This window comes from Zosterops lateralis (genome assembly GCF_965231275.1).
Source record: "Zosterops lateralis genome assembly, chromosome: 15".
Classification (NCBI taxonomy): domain Eukaryota; kingdom Metazoa; phylum Chordata; class Aves; order Passeriformes; family Zosteropidae; genus Zosterops; species Zosterops lateralis.
In genome coordinates, this window is record NC_139775.1 from 11,464,185 (window position 1) to 11,485,512 (window position 21,328).

Genomic DNA, 21,328 nt, shown 5'->3' on the forward strand with positions numbered 1-21,328 from the left:
TCTGTTTTCCTGGACCATAGCTGTCATTTCAGGCAACAGGACCACGATCTGATAAAATCAACCACAACATTCAGAAAACCAAGAGGGAGCAGAGGTTGTTTTCAAGCCACAGGACAATGGCTGGAAGAATTATCTACTTTTAGTTGGTATCAGCTCTGACCCCTAAGGCAACCTCTTCTGTACACAAAGAAGAGAAATTTGAAAGCAGATCCATCTGTAAAAAGAATAGGGTGTTTTCAGCCTCTGGAAAGATAAATCTGTTACATAACTTTTAAAGCATATCCATCCTTCCACAGGCGATGAACCCACTGTGATAATTATCTGTGTGGTGGATTCTTGGTCTTTAAGCTTCACTGCTCCTGATTTTTGCATTACTTACCTGTACTTTCACAGCTCCCTACACATCAGCACCAGCTGCTTTCCTTCTGAAGGAACCCAGCTCTTTTATGTCACTTATTCTTTCAAATGGGATAAGACACCTCACTATTTGATTCAGACTCATCACTATGCCTGAAAAACTCTTAAGGGCTTAAAAAGAACTGCAAAAGAAGAACAGGCACTACTGGAAAAGCCTGCTTGAACAAAAGTTGTGCATAGAGACAGACAAGGTGCAACATACAAGGAGGAACAAAAACGTATTTGAAAACAATGATGAGAAAGGTCTTACATGAAATCTGAGAATTACTCAAGATCTCTTCCTTTCTCCTCCCTGCTCCTTCTGACAAAGGCAAAGCCAAGAGCAAAGGAGATTCATCCAAGTTCAAAGAGTCCCCATTTGATTTAAAGTTTCTGGTATACAGCCAATCCAGCAAGATTTAAAGATACAACTGGGTTGTATGTTTACAACAGAGATACAACAGTGAGTGCCACCCTGTTCATATAGCACATACACATACTGCCACTCAACAGCCTCCTTTTCTGAGACACTTCCACAAGCTGTCTTCACTTGGGTAAGAAAGGAAGGGAATTTAATTTGTAATTGAAACAGACAAAAAAAAAAAATTAACAGTGTTTCTGGAACGGACTCTCAATCCTAGAACTCATGAAGCAAAGCTCAGAGGCCAAGAAACAGATCCAACTGGCCACAGGGCAGCTGTGAACTCTAATAATCCCTGAATTTATGAGGCTAAGCAGTGGCAGAGGTACATCATGGCATCACCTGAGCTGTTTTAATTCAGGCCCAACACTCAGAGCACAAACCCAGAGGAAGACTCTGCACTCCCAGGGCAGGAGTGGTACCTGTAGCACCTGCACACACAGGCAGGTACAGCTGGGCTGCTGCCCAAAGGGCCTGTGGGGACACAAGGCATTGGATAAATTGCTCTCCAACTTGGCTGCTAAGCACCACACCACACACACAGGGCAAGGGGAACCACCTGGAGACCCCCAAGCTGCTGGCAGGGGCAGCAAGAGCTGGTTTGAATGAACATACACATGGGCAGGCAAGAATCTGATTTCCTCCCTGCTTCTGAAAAAAAATCCAGATCAGGATGTTCTCCTTGCCCAATGACAGCACAGCTGCCAGCAGGACACCTACTGATTTGCTTGGTGTTTATTTGCATGCTGTGCTTGCTTGCTGCCTCTGGGCATAAATATCCAATTTTATCCACTTACTTGAGTTTACTTTGTGTCTGGATGCACAAGACACCTCACTGTACAGTATGCCTCCGAGGCCATCATCCCTCAGAAGACTAAAGGCCTAATGAAAGACTAATAAAACAATTTTATTGCATTTTCCCCACACCTATTTTACAAGAGGTCAGCTCATCTAATAACACCACACAGGGACTGACTCAGGTCTCCATTTATCTGCAGATCTCTGAATCACTGTCCTCTGCACTGGGGATTGTCCAGGAGGAGCCACACACACACTGCAGACACAGAAGACCTGAACACTGATTCCCAGTCCACAGGGCTGACATGTACCCTGCAGTAACAGCTTTCTTTCCCTGTATCTCTGTCAGCTTCCCTATCTGTACAGTCAGACCAGTGATGTTTTAGTGCTTTAAACACTGAGAATGAGAAACACTACAAAATCCATGTATTATCCTTCTTTGCATATGCTGTGCTTCAGTATGATGAGCTGTGATCCAGCACTTGAATCACTGACCTCCAAGTCTCCATTTGTAACTCCAGGCAGAGAAGACAAACTACCCCCCAGACAGAATTTGCCCAATACTCACACTACAGAAAAGACAATTACAACAAGAAACCAATGTAACAAGCACTGCAAAACTGCCAGTTCAATTTATAACACAATAACCAGATTATAACAGGATTCAATAGGTAATTTCCTTACTGGAGAGCATCCAGAAGGTAACCCTACTATTACCCTCCTTTTACACCAGTTGGCTTTTAACCTTTACCAAATTCCTTGCCTCAAACCATAAAAGCAAAGACCCTTTTAAGAGTCCATCCCCATCAACTGTCCCTTTGAACTGCAGGGCAAAATCCAATATTTGCAAGTCTGAACATTCATTACTGATTACAAAACTACTTGGAAATCTCCCACAGCAGTTCAGTTTCTTTACATACCATTTCCTTCTCTGTTTATTTCATAAACAGAGATGGAGAATCACAGAGGCAAAAAAAGCCAAGAGGCCGGGCAGAGGCAAAGCTCTGGCTGAAGAGCCCTGTGCTACTTTCAGCACCGTAAGGGAAGTGATGCTAAGGATGCATCAAACCACAGCAAGAGGTATTGGCTTGGGTTTTGCATCACCAGGACCCTGAAAAGCTCAGCTGAAGAGCAGCACCAGGCCTCCACTAACACCAGCTGCCTGCAGCACCTCAACCAGGGGCGCCCTCCAGGCCGAGCCAGCGCCGCTGTCCCCAGGGCGCGCAGCTGTTTCCTCACGGGTTTTGTGCCCCCGCCTTCCCTTTTCCCCCTTTCCCCGCCGCAGCTCCGTGCCGGGGCCCGGCCGCCGGTCCGCGGTGCACAGAGCATCATCCCAGAGCCGCCTCCCGGCGCGGCCGAGCGCGGGGGGAGCACAACGCGCCCCTGCGCTCCGCGGTCCCGGGGCTCCGCGGGGTCCGGCCCCAGGCCCGGGTCCGGCACGGCAGGGCAGGGCAGGGCAGGGCCCCCCGAGCGGGCAGGACGGCCCCGGCCCCCGCGACCCCTGCCCGCCGGCGGGAACCCCTCGGTGGCGGCCTGGCCCGGCCCCGCTCCCGGCAGGGGGACCCGGCGGAAGGGCATCAGCCTGCGGCGGGGGGCGCGGGGCCGGCCCGGCAACAGCGGGCACCGCCGCCTGAGGGGATGGACGGATGGAGGCGGCGGAAGACGGGGACCCGCGCGGAGTCCCGCTGCCGGGCAGGGCGGTGAGGGCAGCGGCCCGTCCGCGGCCCCGCGCGGTTGGGGCGCTCACCGGGAGGTGCGGGCGGCGCGTCCTGCGGCGGCCGCGCCGGGCTGCGCCGGGCTGGGCTGCGCTGGGCTGGGCCGGCCGCGCTCCCGCCGGCCCCGCCGCCCCCGGGCCCGCCCTGCCGCGCAGCCAATCAGCGCCGCCGCCTGCGGCCCCGCACCCGGCGCGACCAATGGGAGAGCGCGGCCACGGCTCGCCCCCGCCGGGAGGGGCGGGGCGGAGCGCGAGGGGCGGGGCCGGCGGGGACCCTCAGGGGCGGCAGAGACAGTGGGGACCCTCAGGGACAGCGGGGACCCTCAGGGCCGGCGGGGCTCGGAGCGTTGGTGGCCCCTCGACAAAAGGCTCCCTGCCCTCCTCCCCGCCTGCCCCCCGTCCCCCTGGCCCCTGGGCTGCCGCCCATCCGCGACACGGGCAGCGGAGCGGAATCTCTTTCCTAACCGCCGTGGGAATCCGTGCCTGCGCTGTTACAGCTCCACAAAGACCCGCTGTCCTTTCCTTATTGCCTCATATTTACCTGCCGCCACTTGGGACCTACTTAATTTAGCAAAGGCAGCGACCAAGAGAAAGTCTCTTGGTCTTCTAAATCTGATTTGAAATTCAAATTCAACCTAGTGCGATGTTAAACTCCAAATTGGAAACCCAAAGCTTCACCAGCATTTAAGCCAGACCTAGACAAAACAGGTTTTTGTTGTGGACAGTAGTGGGATGAAGCAGCTCAAATCCCACACTGAGTTCTGCTCAGCTGCTGTTTGGTTCTGCTACAGCAATGTGCTATTTGCAGACACAGTGCTGCCCTTGAAGCTCCAACACAGGAATAAATATTATTATGTATCTTGTCCGCAACTTATGGCAAGCATGTTGAACCCTACCTGGACTCTCATCTTACAGAATTCCATGTCTCATTCGCAGTCTTGGTTTTCTTCAAAACCTAAGACCTGGCTGCAATAAGAGCTTCTGAAATATCCACCTCCATCCCCTCTCCTGTGAGCAGCACATGGGCACCCTCTCCCTGCCCGGGTGACTCCTCAGAACTGGGAGAGTTCTGGGGAGAACTGGGATTCCTAAACTGGGATTGCTAAACTGGGATTGCTAAAGGATGCACACTGGGTCACAAGAGAGGGAAGCTGGCAGACCCTGCCCAGCCCTCAAGTGCCCCCATGGAAGGCTCCAGGGAGTATGCTGGAGCAGCTCTTGGGGCAGAGCAGCTGAAAGCCACCAGACAGGAGAGCTGGAGAGGACACAAGGCAGGAACACTGCGGGCTCTGAGAGGCCAGAGCTGTTCTTTTGTGCTGCAACACCATCAGTTTGCAGATGGTGTTTTAGAGGATCCTTCTGTCCCTGCACACACCACTCCAGGCTGGCCCATCTACGCCTCCTCATTTCCACTCACCCTGCCCGGAACCCTTATGTCTGTCTGTTTATTCCAGCAAGAAAGATTTAATGGTCCAAAATCGCAGGAGAGGCGGCAGTTTGGCCATTCAGATGGCAGCAAGCCATTTGTATCATAAAGGATAAGGAAGCACTAGAAGAGATTAATGGGAGAAGTACAGGATCTCCATGATGAGAGCCTTTGATAACAAACACTTATCAAGATTCTCAGATGAATATGATTCTGCTTTGAGAGGAATACAGAACAGATAATTTCTTGGTGCCCATTCTGATCATCCTAAAATGTAAACCTGCTACTGACATCCCACAGAAAATTAACAGAGCAGTAAACTTTACTTTTTTAAATCTTCTGTCCAACTCCCTGCCAACTTTCTTGCCTACTTTATTATATGTATATTTACTTCACTTTGAGACAGGAATTATGTTACATCTAATTATTATTAACATCTTATGAATCTTACTCACTATCTAATGAGTATCCTGTTTGAATATTTGCTCAAGAAGCTTAGAGAATACACTTGCAAGCTAGGGATGTTCCTTTGCATCTCTTCTTGCTCACACCAGTGGGGCTGGCCTGGGCAATGTGTAAATAAGCACCCACATATCTATATATGTAGATATTTTGTTGATGCTTTTAGGTGCTGGTATTATTAAAGAAATTCCATGTGCCATCTGCTGGGGGAAACTTTCTCTGAGGCAATGTGCTGTACTGACACAGCTGACTGCACTGCTGGCAGCATTAAGAGGCAGTTAATTCTCAAGAGGAAGCTTTATTGTCTTAATGCACCAACTTCCAGCACAGATGCAAAGGACACACAAAAAGTCAGGGTCAAGATGAGTCTGTAAAAGAACACAGAGCTCTGGACCTGTATCACACCATGACAGTCTGGCAGCAAGAAGTAGCTCATTTTCAAATCCTACTTCACTTGAACCTTCAAAGTGTTCAGGTTACAAATACCATGATCACACTCAGGAGGTGAACTGCATTCTAAAGACAATTTGCTAAGCATTAAGTGAATATTTCTTAATTTACTTGCAGATTGAAAAATCTCTGCAAGCTTGAGACAGGCAGCTATCCTTGCCACACCATAACAAGCAGACAAGAATTCAGCACCCACTTTTCAGAAGCAGCCTTCAGTTTCCTGTAGCCAACACTCAGCACCAATAACTGTCTTTAAAGTCAGCAGCAGCATTTGGCTGTCACACTTGTGGCAGTCTGACTGCAGGCAGTGGTGCTTTCAGGCACAGGACTGAGGAAAATCAGCTTTGCTAATACACCCTGCATTGCCACATTGGGAGCACAGTTACACATAACTCCAAAGTGGACCCAGATATCCTTTGCCAGCAAAATATTTCATCTGCTCTTTCCTTATACCCCCAGCAACAGATCCCCCTGCTGGCCCTGAGTGGATCACAGGAGTCAGATGGATGAGGTCTCATTGATCCAATCCAGAAGTACACCTGAAATTAGGTTTCCTGGGAATCAAAACCATCAGAATTCAAATTGCAAAACTGCTATAACCAACACTGTGGAAGGGGAAAATATACAACTGTAACACAAAATATGCTCAGCAAGTAGAAATCTCTGATGCACAAAATTATTTCTCCAAGTTTTAAGATGTTGTCTACCAGAATTAAAGAAAACAAAGCAAACAAACCCCAGAAATGCAATTGCCAGGGACAAAGCCCTTAATCCTCTGGGGAAAATGGAAAAGGACTGGAACTAGTGGTGGATGTAGAAGTCCACAAATGGTTGAGTTAATGAACAATCTCGTGATAGTTATTTTCTATAAAACTTTGAGATCCAGTTTAAGTCCTCATCTTCTAAGGAATGAGAAATCCCCACCACACACAAACACAAAGTACATCCACTTTTTCCTAGAATGTTTCCTGAAAACCCCAAACTGCTGGAGGCAAAGCTACTGTCAAAAAGTAGGCAATTAAACGCCACCTTTTTCTCAGGATTATTTCCACCGTAACTTCATCTGTAAGTATAGGTGAGAAGTGCAGAACCACGCATGCCACCTAAACTGTTACTCCAAAATACAATACTGTCAAACTAGAAAGGAACAGGGTGTCGAACAAACTGTAAAATGTTTTGACTCAAAGTGCTGTACAGCAGATGGAGCTACAAGGGTGGCCTACAAATAGCCACCTACACTTGAGAACACCCAGCAATGACAAATACACAGAATCTATCCCACCAAGGGAGTGCCTTCAACTTTCTTCTACTGCAAAATGACACACAGACGTTCACAACAAAGCAACTCTCAAAGTTTCACATTAACAAATATTTGAAAAAAATAAATGCAATTAGTTTGCAATGCTTATTTGGGTGTCACATAAAAGTTCAAGTTCTTCTTCTGACCAAAGGTATTTGTTGTTTCACCATATGGCAGTGACAAAAATGAAAATCAATTTATTTCAAACCAGATTCCTCCTGGAAGGTCATGTGTCTTTACCATACTTCACAAGAAGATTTGGATACTCCTCTCTTTTATCAGAACTAAGTGCACCGCAAGGGTTCTGCAGTTCCCCTTCACCTCCTCTATGTTCCTCTCTCCAGAAAATGATCCATCTGGACGACCACTGGATTTGCCAACCAGATCCAGAAATGCTGCCAAGTGCCTGATGACTTTATTTAGCAAAAGAGAAAGTCACTTTTCCGCATGAAAACTTAATCTCCACAGCGGAGTAGAAATATTCATAGGTTTTAAATTCAGTGCCTACTTTCTTTTCCTTCACAGAAATGAAGGATTTGCAGGTGAGCTTCTGCTGATAATTCCAAAGACTTTGAGAAATCCTGTGTGAGAAAAACCACAGGATTCCCTAACTGCTCACACTATTTCACATCAGTTCAAGTTGATTCTTGTACAGCCTTCAAAAAATCACTACTGAAATAAGCAGCTACATTCAAAAATAGTTGAATCTACCAAAGTTATTAACATAACAAACCAACAAACACTAGTTTGGGAAAACTTTGGATTAAAATACAGTTTTTTATCTTTGAAGTTCAAATGAGGGTTGTGAAAGAGAAGTTTTGTATTAATCTAGGCAGATATGTGCTAACGTAATGTAATTTTTACTCTCACTGTACTCACATGGAATGGCCACCATCATCTAATAACCTTTCATCCCATTAGAAATAAGTCTTCACCCACATAAGCAGGTTATGAAATAACTGATCTACACCAAATGTAAAACAGGCTTTCAAGAAGTCCATCAGACACTTCTAAAAAACATCTTGAACACTCCCACAAGTCCCAGGCTGGAACAGCTCCATCACTGACACTCTCCTGGTGCTGAGGAATGCAGTGGGCACAAGGATTTCCATGGCAGTGGACATATGGCAAAGTGATATAAACACAACAGTGCACATAACATTTATAAAAGTACGAGCAGATTTTTGGGTTTCATCAGTAACACAGGAGAGATTTAATAAATACGTTTTATTTTAATCCAGAACTAAGATATCAGAGGCCCCCCTTTGTGTGGGCAAGACATTCTTGGCCACTTCTCTATCCCCAACCTCACATGTATATGCTGAGGGTAAAATTCCAAATATTTCAAGAGCTATAACATCTCCCTTTATGTGGTACCTTCTCACCCTCAACCTGCCTAGGACACAATAGCTTAAAATTCCTGCAGGACAATATAGGGTTGACCTCCTATACTCCAAAACCTCTGTGGAGTATTTTTAGAGGCTCCAACAAAATGCATCTTGTCTCCTTTCAATTCAGACAGTGGCCCTAACCTAGAGTGATTTATATAGGGAAAACCAAGAATTAAGGGCCAAGTTTCATAAACAAATTTCTTAAAGAAAATTTCATTAATAACAAACAAGTCTTGCCCAGAACATTGTTTCACAAGTGTCCATAAATACAGATTATGTGTGGAACTGGGACAAGACTGAGAACGGTGTCCATGTTGTGTAAACTAAAAAGGGAAATGCATGACATCTGCAAATCAGCCACATGGAAAAGGTTAAATACTTATTTGCCAGACTCTAAAAGTGAAGTCATCAATCCCAAAGAGCAAGTCATCAAGTCACTGCCACTGTCTGGCATCCAGCAGGTATCACAAACATCAAACAAATCATGTCCAAGTACGTAACTCCAAAAAATCAAAGTGCCAAAACCAACAAAGTAAAGCAAAACTCCTTTGCGATACTTTCTGAGAACAAATTCCACCAGGAATTTGATTTGAAAGCAACAGATGCTTTTCTTGGGATGAAAATCCTTATCTTAATGGAACATCAAAATAGCCCTTCTTCTTAGGAAAAGATCTCCTCTTTTCTCCTGGGCCTGTCACGTCAGGTGTTCAGCCATGACCTTCCACAGTTCCTGCAGGAGCAGAAAAAATACAGAGGTCATTATATAACCAGAAATATTACATCTGGCACGTTTCTCAACAACAGAAGTTTTCAGCTAATTGACTTCCTCATAGAGATTAGAATATTATTTCCTGAACTCTGAACCGGGAAAGGAATTACTAAAAGTGTGAAATGAAAGCTCTCCTACAAGAAAATAAATGAGAAGAGGATATTGGTCCCATTTTCCAGTTCAATCACAGAAATGGCCTTTTACAAAGTAGAAGGCTCTTATCCTTTGAGGAACTGAGCGGAATCTCTACTGCTGCTGATAGAAAATCAGCTCTGCCCCAGCCAAAACCAGGACATGCCAATCTAGTACAGATTATGTAAGCACAAACAAGGATCATTTCAATTCAAAAAAGCTAAATGGAAATAAAAGATAATGTTTATTCTCCTGTTCTTACTTAATGTTACATAAACAGCTGATAACTAATTTGAGATGATTAGCCTAACACATTCCATTTATTTTCATGAATGCCACTTACCAACTGCTCAATTCGCTCATAAACAAGGAACTGGCAGAAATCAAGCTTAACGGGCTCCACTGTATATTTCATTTTTCCATCTTGAAGGTTCTCCAAATCGTTTAGAGTATTTCTAAAGTGGCTGTAGGCTTCACATGTAACATCCATATGTCTTAAAGTGAAGTTCAGCCTGGCAAAAGAGTACTTAATTTAGAACATCTTTCCTATACTGGCATTTTAAGGGGTGTGTTACTTCCCTCAGCTAATAAAAAAATGGGGCTTGTCAGCATAATTAACTCCCTTCAGCAGCCAAAAAAATGTACAACCCCATTCCTGGAAAGCAGAGATGATGTTATGTCAGCATCAATACACAGTAACTCTTGGATGAATCTTTCCATTGATTTTAGGGCACTTTGCCACAACAGAATCATTGGCTTGGCTTCCTGTTCAAACACCTGGCAGCAAACCACAGGAAGAGTTATTGCTTACATATCTCTAGAGATTTAAGCAAAGCCTATTTGTGTATCAGCTTTTGAATGGACTCCAAGGCACAACTACTTAAAAGCATTCATTGATTTCTTTAAAGCAAACAAAAGAAACTGTTCTAGAGTTGCTTAAGCTAGAAAATAAATACCCTAATTCTAAACCACTTAATTCCGCCCTGTGATCTCAAAAATATATAGCAAATGTTGTCAGGCATTTTAGAATATATCAATGTAGCCACCTATTTATTCCTATTTGCACAGAGGTTATCTAAGGTGAGGCAAAGGTCGGACAACAAAAGGCAAACTCTTGTTAAACTCAAGTTCTGAACTGATAAAAATTAAGCATGTAGGAAAAAAAATTAAAAATAAAAGCTTGTCCTGAGCATACACTGCAGCCTGTGATCATCTGATACAATGAAAATCAGAAGCCAACCCTTAATTAAAACACACAAAGTGTTTAGGGCTTTTTCTATTAAGTTCTTGCTAAAACTCACCTCTTTTCCAGTGCTAAATAAACTGTGCAAGTATTTCTCAAGTTGTGTGTGATTCTATACAGAGTTCTGAACAAGGCATCTGTCAGGTCATCATCATAGAACACTACAAAAAACAAGATTAAGAGCGTATGTATAATTAAGGATAGAATTTACTTAAGTGTGCATTATGAAACACCAGGTCTTAGTTTGATTACTCCAATCAAACAAATCACTCTTTTATCTAAGTGCAAAGTACATTTTTAATGGCAACAGCTGACCCTGTAGGAGTATTCACTGCTGCTTTTTATGCCAGGCTTTCTTTAAGCTTTCTCTCATCAGAATGGGAATCATTTGTCAGACAATTTACAAGCTTTTACAAGAATTCTCTCAGCTTGGAAATAATCTTACTACAAAGCTAAAAAAACAGGGTATTAGAGAGTAGAGAGCCTCTTTTCTTACAAAAACCCACATCAGGCCATAATTAATTTGCCATTATAACCAAATCTCCTTTGAAAGTAATCTTGCAACTCATTTCAATGTCATAACTAAACCCAATTCTCCTTTATCTGTAGATCAAAAACAATGGTTTTCCTATAGAGACAGCTAGCCTGTAATTTTAAAGTCCTTCACATAAGCAAGAGAATAAAGCAAAAAAGTGATATCCAAAGGGATAGACTCCATGGGAAAGTGCAGCATCTGTAACTGTTATTCACATTATAGAAAATCTTAGTCTAACAACCTATTTATCATTATTTGCACAGAAGTTATGTAATACAAGACAAGGACAGGACAACACAACTCTTCTGGTTCCTTAGTTACTTGTGATTATGTTTAGTCATAAAGAATTAACACACCAAAGAAAAGGAAGAGCTACTAGCTTGCAACATCTGTTCTCATAATTGCTAATTCAGAAGGTAAATATAAGCCTTTAGAAAAGAAAAATACAGGCAGGAACACATAAGGCAGAGCTTTGACATATTAGGTAAGGATCTGACCTATTAGATTTTTAAAAACAAACTAGGTATGTTTAAATTATTATTTGATTTAAAAGCTTACTGTTTATATTTCCCTACCATCAGCTGCCATTATCACAGAACAGTGATCAAGCAAATCAGCAATCTCTTCTTCAGACCAGCTATAAGGAGCTTCAGGATCTGTAAGAAAGAGTATGGCTTTGGTGTACATGATTAAATGTCTCAAATGGCTGGAGAAAAGGAACTTCTTAGCTCCTGTGGGCAGCTGCTCCTCCATAAACAGAGCACACCACTCAAGGGAAATCAAAACCTTCCCTATTCATTTTCTGAAGTTTCCCCAGTCCTCTGCTTTCTCTGTGTTATGTCCAACCCTCCCAAGGCTGGAGGACTGGCAAGCAAAAGTTTTCTTTCACTTCAGAATTCACAATCCTGTAACAAGATCACTGCTTTAAATCCATTTGAAGCAAGCACACCTTTGAACAAAACCCCAGATGTCTTTATATAAGTTTTGATTATTCTTCCCATTTTATCATGCTTTTAAAAATTTGTTCTTCATGAAAAGAATCTTTATTTGAAAGTCTGTAAAACATAAAACCTTTTCAACTGGCAGTATCAAGTATTATCATTAACCAGAATTGTCTTTGAGGCCCAAGAGAAGCTTTTGACTATGTAACACCAAACACCAAGCCCAATCTGAAAGGACCCATTATAAGCACCTACCAGTGCAGAATTCATCTTTCAGCCAGTCCAGTTCTTTCACTTTAATTTCCCCTCCTGGGGGTGAAGAAAGATCACATCAGTCACAAATGGCCTTTCAGACAGCAACTGGGCTAAAAGAAAGAGTCAAGATCTGACCATAAAGCACCCACCTCCTGACTCCATCAGGTGTTTGTTTAATGCAACATTTTGCTCACACATGGCCAGAAGATCTTCACCAACATCTGGAAAAGAAGTGACAATGATATTAAAAACAAGAATATTTTGTATGGGTCGTGCATGCCTCTCAAACTAACACTCAAAGTTTCTCTCAAGCCCATGAGATTAAGGAAAATTCAGAGCAACTCTATCACTGATGATGAACACTTCCCTAGTATCCTTCTTCCTTTTGTCTTTCAGTCCTAAGCTCTGAGCAACCCTTGAAGAAAGAAGCTGGATCCCTACACTACCTATTTTAATCTGGACACACTATCTTGAGTTCACAGCAACATATCTTGCTTTTAAACTCTTGAGCCTTCTCAGCCCCTTGAGAAAGTTCCTGTTATTTTTCAAATTGATACGCATTAATAAAAAATGATTCAAATTGATATGCATTAATAAAAAGTGATTCACTATAACTGAACAGATGAGTCTGAAAATACCGGGATGAAAGCACTGCTTTGGGAAGTTTCAGGAAAATATTCAACTGACAAGAACTACCTTACCTGTGCAATAAACTCTCTTGGCAACTGTGCCCATGATGATGCTGGTAATCCCAGTGCCACCTCCAAGCTCCAGCACAGAGCAACACCTGAATGTGTCCCTTTTAAAGAGAATGTAATCAGCCAGAAGGAAGGCAGCACGCCAGACCTGGGGACAAGGGAAGCACTTAAAACCGAGTCAGTTCTGAAGCACATGCCATGAAAATCAAGATACTGCAAGGCACAACACGTACTTGTTTCCCAACGTCTTCCAAGGGGGTTGCCATAGTGTGCTCTGTGGAAAGGAGAGTAGAGCAGAAAATAATTATCTCAAAATTGTTCACATCAAGTGCCACCGTGGCGAGTTTGAAACTCTAAGCCATGCTTCCCTTTCAGATATAGAACTAAACACTTCATTCTACAGAATAATGCTAGATAATACCAAACACCCACTCTAACTAAGGAACACTGAGTGTGCCATGGTATTCAACTGCCCAAATCACTTCCAGAGAAAAAAGGTAAATTTTTAGTTGCAATATCACAGTATTGTGTTCATTATTTTCTTTCACTTAACAAATTACTGTTCCATTTCTAAAGAAAACCTATTATTCTTTTGTTTTACAGAAACGTATTCGCCACATTTCTCCCTGACTGAAAACTTATTATTTACCTATTTTAACAACATCACTGCAAGTGCACTCCCGCTCTTCATCTTCAAAAGCATCTTCTTTCCCTTTCATCAGAATTACAGGGCACGCTATATCCCTCAAAAGATCCTCTGCTTGCAAATCAGAGGCACTTCGAGGCCTTCTGACCACTTCCAAGTCTCCATCATCATCCAGCAGAGCTTCTACTCCTTCACTATTTGATTCTCCTTCTTTTTTCACATTACTGCTGTCTTTGTCACACAGTTCATCTCCACTTCTGCACTGGTGTTCTCTTCCTGTGGTGATTTCTCTCACGTGTTTCCCAGATGCCAAATCTTCTGTGCTCCAAAGGAGTTTGAAATATGACAGGAATACTGTAAGAACACAGTGTGGGGGGCAAAGGTTAAACACCAGATGAGGCAGAATCTGTGCACAGCTTCCACATGCATGAGATTTTGGTGGGCATTACATGTGTTAAAAATCTATAGAGTAAAAGATGATACAGGTAACTTGAAGCATATTTTTATTTGCTATGAAGAAATACTTCTATTATTAAGTTCTATTAGCAGAAATTAGTGAAGCACTTTCACAGTCCACTGGCTGACCCAGCATCTGCACAGTCACAATGGGCACATTCACCTGATTTAGTAATATTTAACTATTGGCAGAGGGGATGCCTTCTTACATCCTCCAAAAGTTCTGTTCACAGAAGTTCAAACTAAGTTGAAAGCAATATTAATATATATTAGAATTAGTTTATTTTGGTTAAGATTCCTATCTTGTAAGAAAGAAGCATGTTCTAGTGAAATGCAAGTTGAATTTTTGCTTACTGCTTTGAAAGTCTTTAGGAATTCAAGTCTTGAAATTGAGTCAGTATGTTAAGAGCAGAAATAAGTGCACAGGACACAAAGCTGACACTTCTCTAAGTTTTTTTAAGTACTCAAACTGATTATTCAAAGAGATTAAATGACTGAAGCTATTCTCAATGACAAATTAATTAAAAAGTCTTTTACAACAATCATTCAGTGACATCAGCATCTATTAAAATTTTAAATTATTGAAACATGGACCTTGCAATTTTAATTACAGGAATCTGTACTGCCTGAATACCATACAATTTCACAATTTATGGAGTTCTATTCCAGTTTCTTTTGTAGGCAAGATGTTTCCAAGGTGAAATCTGACTGAGATTCCTCTCTAGTGAGACCATTGTAGCTAGATCTAATAAAATCTTCAATGCCTGTCCTAGCATGAGGAATTTTTAAAGTCTCCACTATCTGCATGAAGGCCAGATGAACCTAACTGGACTAGAGGATGCCATCAGTGAATGAAATGCTTTGTTCTCCAAGTCCATTCTGATCCTCTGCATTTCTACAGCGTTCAAAAGGTGGAAAGTCAAACTGACTCAAAGAGGAGGAGACTAATTCCCCATAAACTTCCCCAAAGCACAGCAAAGTGGCACTGGTAGATTGTTATGGCATTACAGGCTGTCATACTACAATCCAACTCTTGTCTCAATAAGCAGAGGAATTTCCCAGGCAGAGCTCATTCAGTGTGGAACACACTGTCACTTCCTTCTGTTGAAAGGTTCTTTGCATCAAGCACAACCACAGCAAACCCATGTCAAACAGCATGAAGACCCACCACAGCATTAATTACCTGGGTTTTGACCTGAACAGAGTCAAAATTATTATTCATTTCTTTGTCAGGCCTACTTTGATAATTTTTCACATTGTCATACACCAGAACAGCTGCAGAAGTTAATCTTTTTATGTCACAACTGGCTTTGAAAAAACAATTAACACTTCTGTCACAGCAGGACTTTTGTACAGAACATTTTGCCAGCAGCTTCAAGGTCAGTTCCCTTGACAACTTTATAACAACCTACAAGCTGGCAATCAGCCAGGGCCATTTGCCAACTCATTTCCTCTATGGCCTTGACTCTTCAAATTCTATGTCCCTTAAATCCATTGCTACTTTGAGTTTTCATGTTGACTTTTTTTTTGGGGAAAAAAAAAAAAAAAAAAATCACAAAGCCCAAAGAAAGCTGTTATGCTCCCCTGGAATAGATGGTAAACCATCACATAAACATTTTATTAAACTTGATAAATTAATTACTGATAGTTTCTATTTTAAACTTAAGTTACACTATTTCAAGCCCTTGGGTTCTCACCTTTTGTTTGTGTATAAGAAACATCACAACCTTATTTTTAATCATGATTCCCAAAGTGCTATATTGACCCAATTGCTCAACGAACAAATACATTAAATTAAACCTGCAAGTGAGTAAATTTAGCTACTTTTTCTCAGAAATTTAAAGTTTATTTTAATTTTAAGACAGGCTGTCTACAAGTTTTCATTTCTGGAGTTAATTTCATGAGAAAAGTGCTATACTGACCCTATTGTTCAATGAACAAATACATTAAATTAAACCTGCAAGTGAGTAAATTTAGCTACTTTTTCTCAAAAATTTAAAGTTTATTTTAATTTTTAAGACAGGCTGTCTACAAGTTTTCATTTCTGGAGTTAATTTCTGGAGGAGAATACAGCTAGCCCTCTTTCTACAGCCTGAGTAGGAGGTGATTCTGCTTATAACTGGAATAAAATATGTAACTATTAATATCAACCGCTCAGAGGAGGATTCAGCCTTACAAAGACATGAGTACAGTTAAAATCCAGCCCCACCAGTGTCACATCCCTTACCTGGCTGCCCAACTGCATTCAGTCGTACCATGAGGTGTCTCTTGCTGGGGCAGTGCAAGTGGACATCAGACAGCACAGTGTCACTTCTGAACGTGGGGTTATCCATCTCCTCCTCTGCTGGATCCACCCCAGGGTGCTGGTGAGAGGAACATCTGCAGTGCTCACAGCCCCTCATGCAGTGCTGCCACAAAGGGATTCCATTCTCCTCCATTTACAGGTATCCAGGTAAGTTTTGCTCACCAAGGGAACCTCAGGACATGGTTTCTGAGAAGGTGTGATCCTGTGAGCCCCACCACGCTCCAAGACAAGTTACTCATCAGGATATTCAACCTAAAAGCAAACACAGGCAGCTTTTAGTTGTAGCCTGACAGTTTGAACATTGCTCCAGCAGTATTTCAGAAGATAAAAATCAGATGACACTGCTCAATAAAGTAGCAATGCTCCAATGCCCTCTTTTACAGCATCCTCACTTACTTAACTGTCAGTAATTCAGTGGCAGCCACTGTGTATTTTAGGAAGAACTAATTTGCTTGTGTTACAAACAACCTCCCTTGAAAAAAACCAAACATTACCACAACTGCAAGAAGTACAATGCTAAATCAAGGTCTTCAAAGGGAATAAGGCCATTTCCTGTGTTGGAATGAACACCTCGAATGATTATGCTGAATTTGTTATCATCCAGTTGTGCCTGAACAAGAGCACTGAATGGTCCAGGCTGGAAGGGACCACAGTGGCTTATCTGGTCTCACCTCCCTGCTCAGGCAGGGTCACTCTGGAGCACAGGATGGTCTCCAGATGGTTCTGGAATATCTCCAGTGAGGAACACTCCGCACACTCTGTGGACAGTCTGTCCCAGTGCTCGGTCCCTGCACAGGGAAGTTCCTCCTGGGCATCAGCTCCTGCCCCATTGCTGGGCCCCAGGGATTAGAGCCTGGTCCATGCTCTGAGCCCTCCCTTTGATATTAATACACATTAAGAAAGTCCCCCTCAGTCATCTCTTTTTAACTTCAGCCTTTCCTCGTAAGAGAGATGCTCCAGATCGTGCTGGACCATCATACCCACACCCAGAACACGGTAGGCTTTAGGGACAGTCTCTGTATCTGTATCTGTGCAGTTCTGTTCACTCCTGCCAGCCCCAAACCTGCCCTGTCCCGGCGGGGCCGCAGGAGCCGGGGCAGCGCTGCCGGGCACGGCCTGGGGTTACACCGGGGGGAAACAGCCTGTCCCGAGTGCCCAGGGGGATCTGCCTGTCCCGTGTGCCCAGGGGGGACCCGTCTGTCCCGTGTGCCCAGGGGGGATCTGCCTGTCCCGTGTGCCCAGGGGGGACCCGTCTGTCCCGTGTGCCCACGGGGGGATCTGCCTGTCCCGTGTGCCCAGGGGGGACCCGTCTGTCCCGTGTGCCCAGGGGGGACCCGTCTGTCCCGTGTGCCCAGGGGGGATCTGCCTGTCCCGTGTGCCCAGGGGGGACCCGTCTGTCCCGCGTTCCTCCGGCAGGACCCGTGACTCCCGACAGGATCCGCGACCCCAGCGGGGGAACCCGCCTGTCCCGAGTCCCCACGGCGGGCCCGCGTCCCTTCGGCAGGCCTCAGCTGTCCCGCTTTCCTCCCACTCAGATTCAACCTCTCTCTCCCGCGTTTCCCCGCTGAGATCCCACCTCTCCCGCTTTTCCCCGCTCGGGTCCCGCCTCTCCCGCTTTTCCTCTCTCAGATCCCACCTCCCCCGTTCCCCGCTCAGATCCCACCTTTCCAGCTTTCCCCCCGCTCAGATTCCACCCTTCTCTCCCGCGTACCCCGCTCGTGTCCGGCCTCTCCCGTTCCCCAGTCAGATCCCACCTCTCCCTCCATTCCCCGCTCTGATCCCACCTCTCTCTCTCTCTCTCCCGTTCCCCTCAGTGTCCCGCCTCTCCCGCCGCCGCGGCCCCGCTGTGGCTCCGGAGGTGTCGGCCCCTTCCGGCTCCTTCCGCTGACGCCGCCGCCCGCCGGCCCCCGGGGCTGAGCGCGGTGTTTGTGGCCCCGGGGGCTGAGCGCGGGGCCCGGGGCCGGTCGGTGTTTGTGGCCCCGGGGGCTGAGCGCGGGGCCCGGGGCCGGTCGGTGTTTGAGGCCCCCGGGGCTGAGCGCGGTGCCCGGGGCCTGTCGGGGTTTGCGGCCCCCGGGGCTGAGGGCAGGGCCCGGGCCCGGTCGGTGTTTGTGGCCCCGGGGGCTGAGGGCAGGGCCCGGGCCCGGTCGGGGTTTGCGGCCCCCGGGGCTGAGGGCAGGGCCCGGGCCCGGTCGGGGTTTGCGGCCCCCGGGGCTGAGGGCAGGGCCCGGGCCCGGTCGGGGTTTGGGGATCACCCAGCACTAACTAAACCCCCGATAAAAGCCTGTCCAGGGGAGAGGCAGCGCCGGCAGCGCGGTTCGGGCTGTGCTGAAGGATCCACAGGAATTGCTCGGAGTTTCAACACGCGTTTCCTGCTCGCCTTCTTTATTAATTGTTTTTTTAGCATCACTTCCCCTGTCTCGGTTCATCCGTGCGAAATCTACAAACGGCTTGAAAACAAAGTGGGGAAAACTTCTGCGGAGGCAAATAAGTTTTTTCCTTAGTCGAGATAATATCAGAATTCTAGTAGCACTGGAAGATTAGTTGAAACAACAGCTCTTCATTTGTTTGGGGGATTGGGGGCTTAGTTGCTTAATTCTGAAGAGTTTTAAATTACATATAAACCAGGTGAAATAAACAAGACTGAGTTGAGCATTGAGTGGAAACATCATAACCAGAGTCTTTGGGAGGCTTTAACAACAGAAATTTGTCTAGCAGAGTTAGACCACTATGGTCCTTCTGAGCTTCTACAGACCACCAGATTTTAATATCTGCATTTTGGAACGTGGTGTCTCAGGCAGTCATTTCCCAGCTGAGCTCACCCACAGTGAGAGCTGGTGGCTGCTGTGCCCTGGGCCTGTGTGGTCACTCCAGAGGGAGCAGATGGTCAGTGGGCACAGGACACTTCGATAGCTGGACACACTGACCAGCCCTCTGTGCAAAATCACAGACAGAGGTGCTCTCCAAACTCCCATCTGTCTTCTAGTTCACCTCCCTGAGAAGCCTGCCAGGGCTGTTGAAGTTGTTTTATCTTTTAACACGAGGTTCCTGTTCAAAAGTGGGGATTTACATATTGATTACTTGTCATATGATGCTGATGTCAATTGTTATAGATGATCCTTGTATTTTTCTTGAGTAGTAGAAAGTATTAGTCAATGCTTAAAAAACCCCTTGGGATATAATTTATGGTCTGTAGCTATTTCTAGACGTCTCCTTATCATCTGCGTCCCTCAACAAAGGCTAATAATTATTTAAAAAAATATTAAAAGAATTAAATAATATGTCTTTATTTTTACAGTCAAGAGTTTTGAGTGGCAATGAAATGGAAAACACATAAGCCATTCAGATATCTCATTGCAGTTTCTGTGGGGAATTCTATTGGATGAATGTCTGATAAAAATGCTTTGGAGATTTGTTCTCCTTTTATCTGACTCTTGTGAAAGAGCAGAACATTATTTTACTTCCTGTGGCGATACACTGCCACATAAATTATTACTGCAGTGTGTCTCTCTCTGCTGGCATGTTCCTCACTGCCATGGAGTGCTAAACAGGCAGAGCAGATTATATTTGTCACAAAATCTCACCAGTCTGCAGAAAGAGGCACTTACTGGTACACAGGCTTAGTATAATTAGAGGAGTAGCTAAAAAGCTGCATTACATGGGGACTTTTAAACACAAAGGTACATTATGTGAGAAATGGAGCTGCTGCAATCACTTTTCTAAGAAATGCTGATACATGGGAATAATATTTGGGCAAAGCAGCAATATCTTGTGGCTGCAGAAGGTCTGTGGCTACAGATGTTATAATGTGGGGGATAATGGAAATTGTTCAGGGAGCTGCACTTTCTGTACTACACACAAGAAGGCTTCAGAAGCAAATTCCTGAGGTGTACCTCTTTTTTAAGGATGCACCTCAGTTATATTTGTCATCCTCACAGCCATGTGGCCTAGGAATTCGTATAAATTTACCTCACAGGCCAGACAACTTTACTGAGGTTTAACAGCTTGTTTGAAGTGATGAGTTGGGCCGGTTCCATCCATTGATCAAGTCCCAAGAAGTTGGCTGAGCTGGTTGCTTCAGGTATGTCCCTCCTGTAATCCCCCTTTGAATTCAATGTCATGTGTTGACACTCCATGGGGTTTTTTGGCAGATCAGGTAACACTGAGTAAGAGTCAGGACATTGTATGTCTTGTGGTTTTTCATCTGTGATAGATTGCGACTGGTCAGTCTTTTTTAAATTTCGTTGCAGGTTGTGACTCTTCAAAACTGGATGTGCATGATGAAGAGTTTAAATCTGAGAAGGAATAGCCAACCTCAGATCAACCAGCCAATAGTCAGTAATTTCCAAGGGCAGCGAATCTGAAAATTGTAATCATGTGTATTGTCTAACAGCTTTTCTCTTTTGAGCCACAGGGGAAGTAATTGTGGTAAGTTTAAAAAAACAATAAACTCCAGAATCCCATTAGCTTTACTGGAAGGCTGAATCGTAAAACTGCATTTGAATTTAATTCTTCATTCCACAAAAAGAACAATAATAACAACAACAACAAAACACCCCAAAACACAAAACCGAAAATAAAACAAAACATAAAAAACAGGAGAAAAAATGTGATAATTCCTGGAAACGGATTGTGAAAGAAATTAGGTGTGTTGATTGTTCTTGTTGCCATAGCAGTGAATAATTACACTCATTGGTGCACACTTGCACTGCCTGGCTTCCCTACAGTCAGGTGGGTAAACATTGTGGGAATCCCTCTCGTCTTCAGTTTACAAATAATCTACTTCTAGCAATGCAGCCACCTCTTCACAAATACAGTCAGGGCAGAGGAAATGAAATAAAGAAAACAGAGGAATTCAGTGGGGTTCTGCTGCACCTGCACAGCACAGGTTCAGAACAGTGGAGAAGGAACTGCCCTACAGATGCCCTACAGATTTTACCTGGGAAAAGTCCTGGGAAGCAAAGCTGGTGATTCCCAGAGCACAATGCCCTCT

General features: G+C 44.4%; 2 protein-coding genes across 4 annotated transcripts in view; both read right to left on the bottom strand.

The window, feature by feature from the left end:
* ABAT (4-aminobutyrate aminotransferase) overlaps nucleotides 1-21,328 on the bottom strand; it is a 70,568-nt gene that overhangs the window by 47,029 nt on the left and 2,211 nt on the right. The window contains exon 2 of the mRNA XM_083872579.1: nucleotides 3,363-3,386. The gene's annotated coding sequence lies outside the window, so the exon portion shown is untranslated. The remainder of the gene's footprint in view (nucleotides 1-3,362; nucleotides 3,387-21,328) is intronic.
* Nucleotides 6,966-18,147, bottom strand: METTL22 (methyltransferase 22, Kin17 lysine). Of its 3 annotated transcripts, none has more exons than XM_083872549.1 (11): nucleotides 18,050-18,147; nucleotides 16,261-16,590; nucleotides 13,581-13,931; nucleotides 13,165-13,205; nucleotides 12,935-13,079; nucleotides 12,383-12,454; nucleotides 12,234-12,287; nucleotides 11,613-11,693; nucleotides 10,561-10,663; nucleotides 9,603-9,771; nucleotides 6,966-9,088 (listed from the first exon to the last, which is right to left on the bottom strand). In XM_083872549.1, the coding sequence occupies exons 2-11, from the start codon at nucleotides 16,469-16,471 to the stop codon at nucleotides 9,053-9,055; spliced, it is 1,263 nt and encodes a 420-aa protein (XP_083728675.1). In that variant the 5' UTR covers nucleotides 16,472-16,590; nucleotides 18,050-18,147; the 3' UTR covers nucleotides 6,966-9,052. The 3 variants fall into 3 exon arrangements, with proteins under 3 accessions (XP_083728675.1, XP_083728676.1, XP_083728677.1); XM_083872550.1 differs by lacking the exon at nucleotides 18,050-18,147 and adding an exon at nucleotides 17,881-17,892; XM_083872551.1 differs by lacking the exon at nucleotides 18,050-18,147 and adding an exon at nucleotides 17,758-17,854.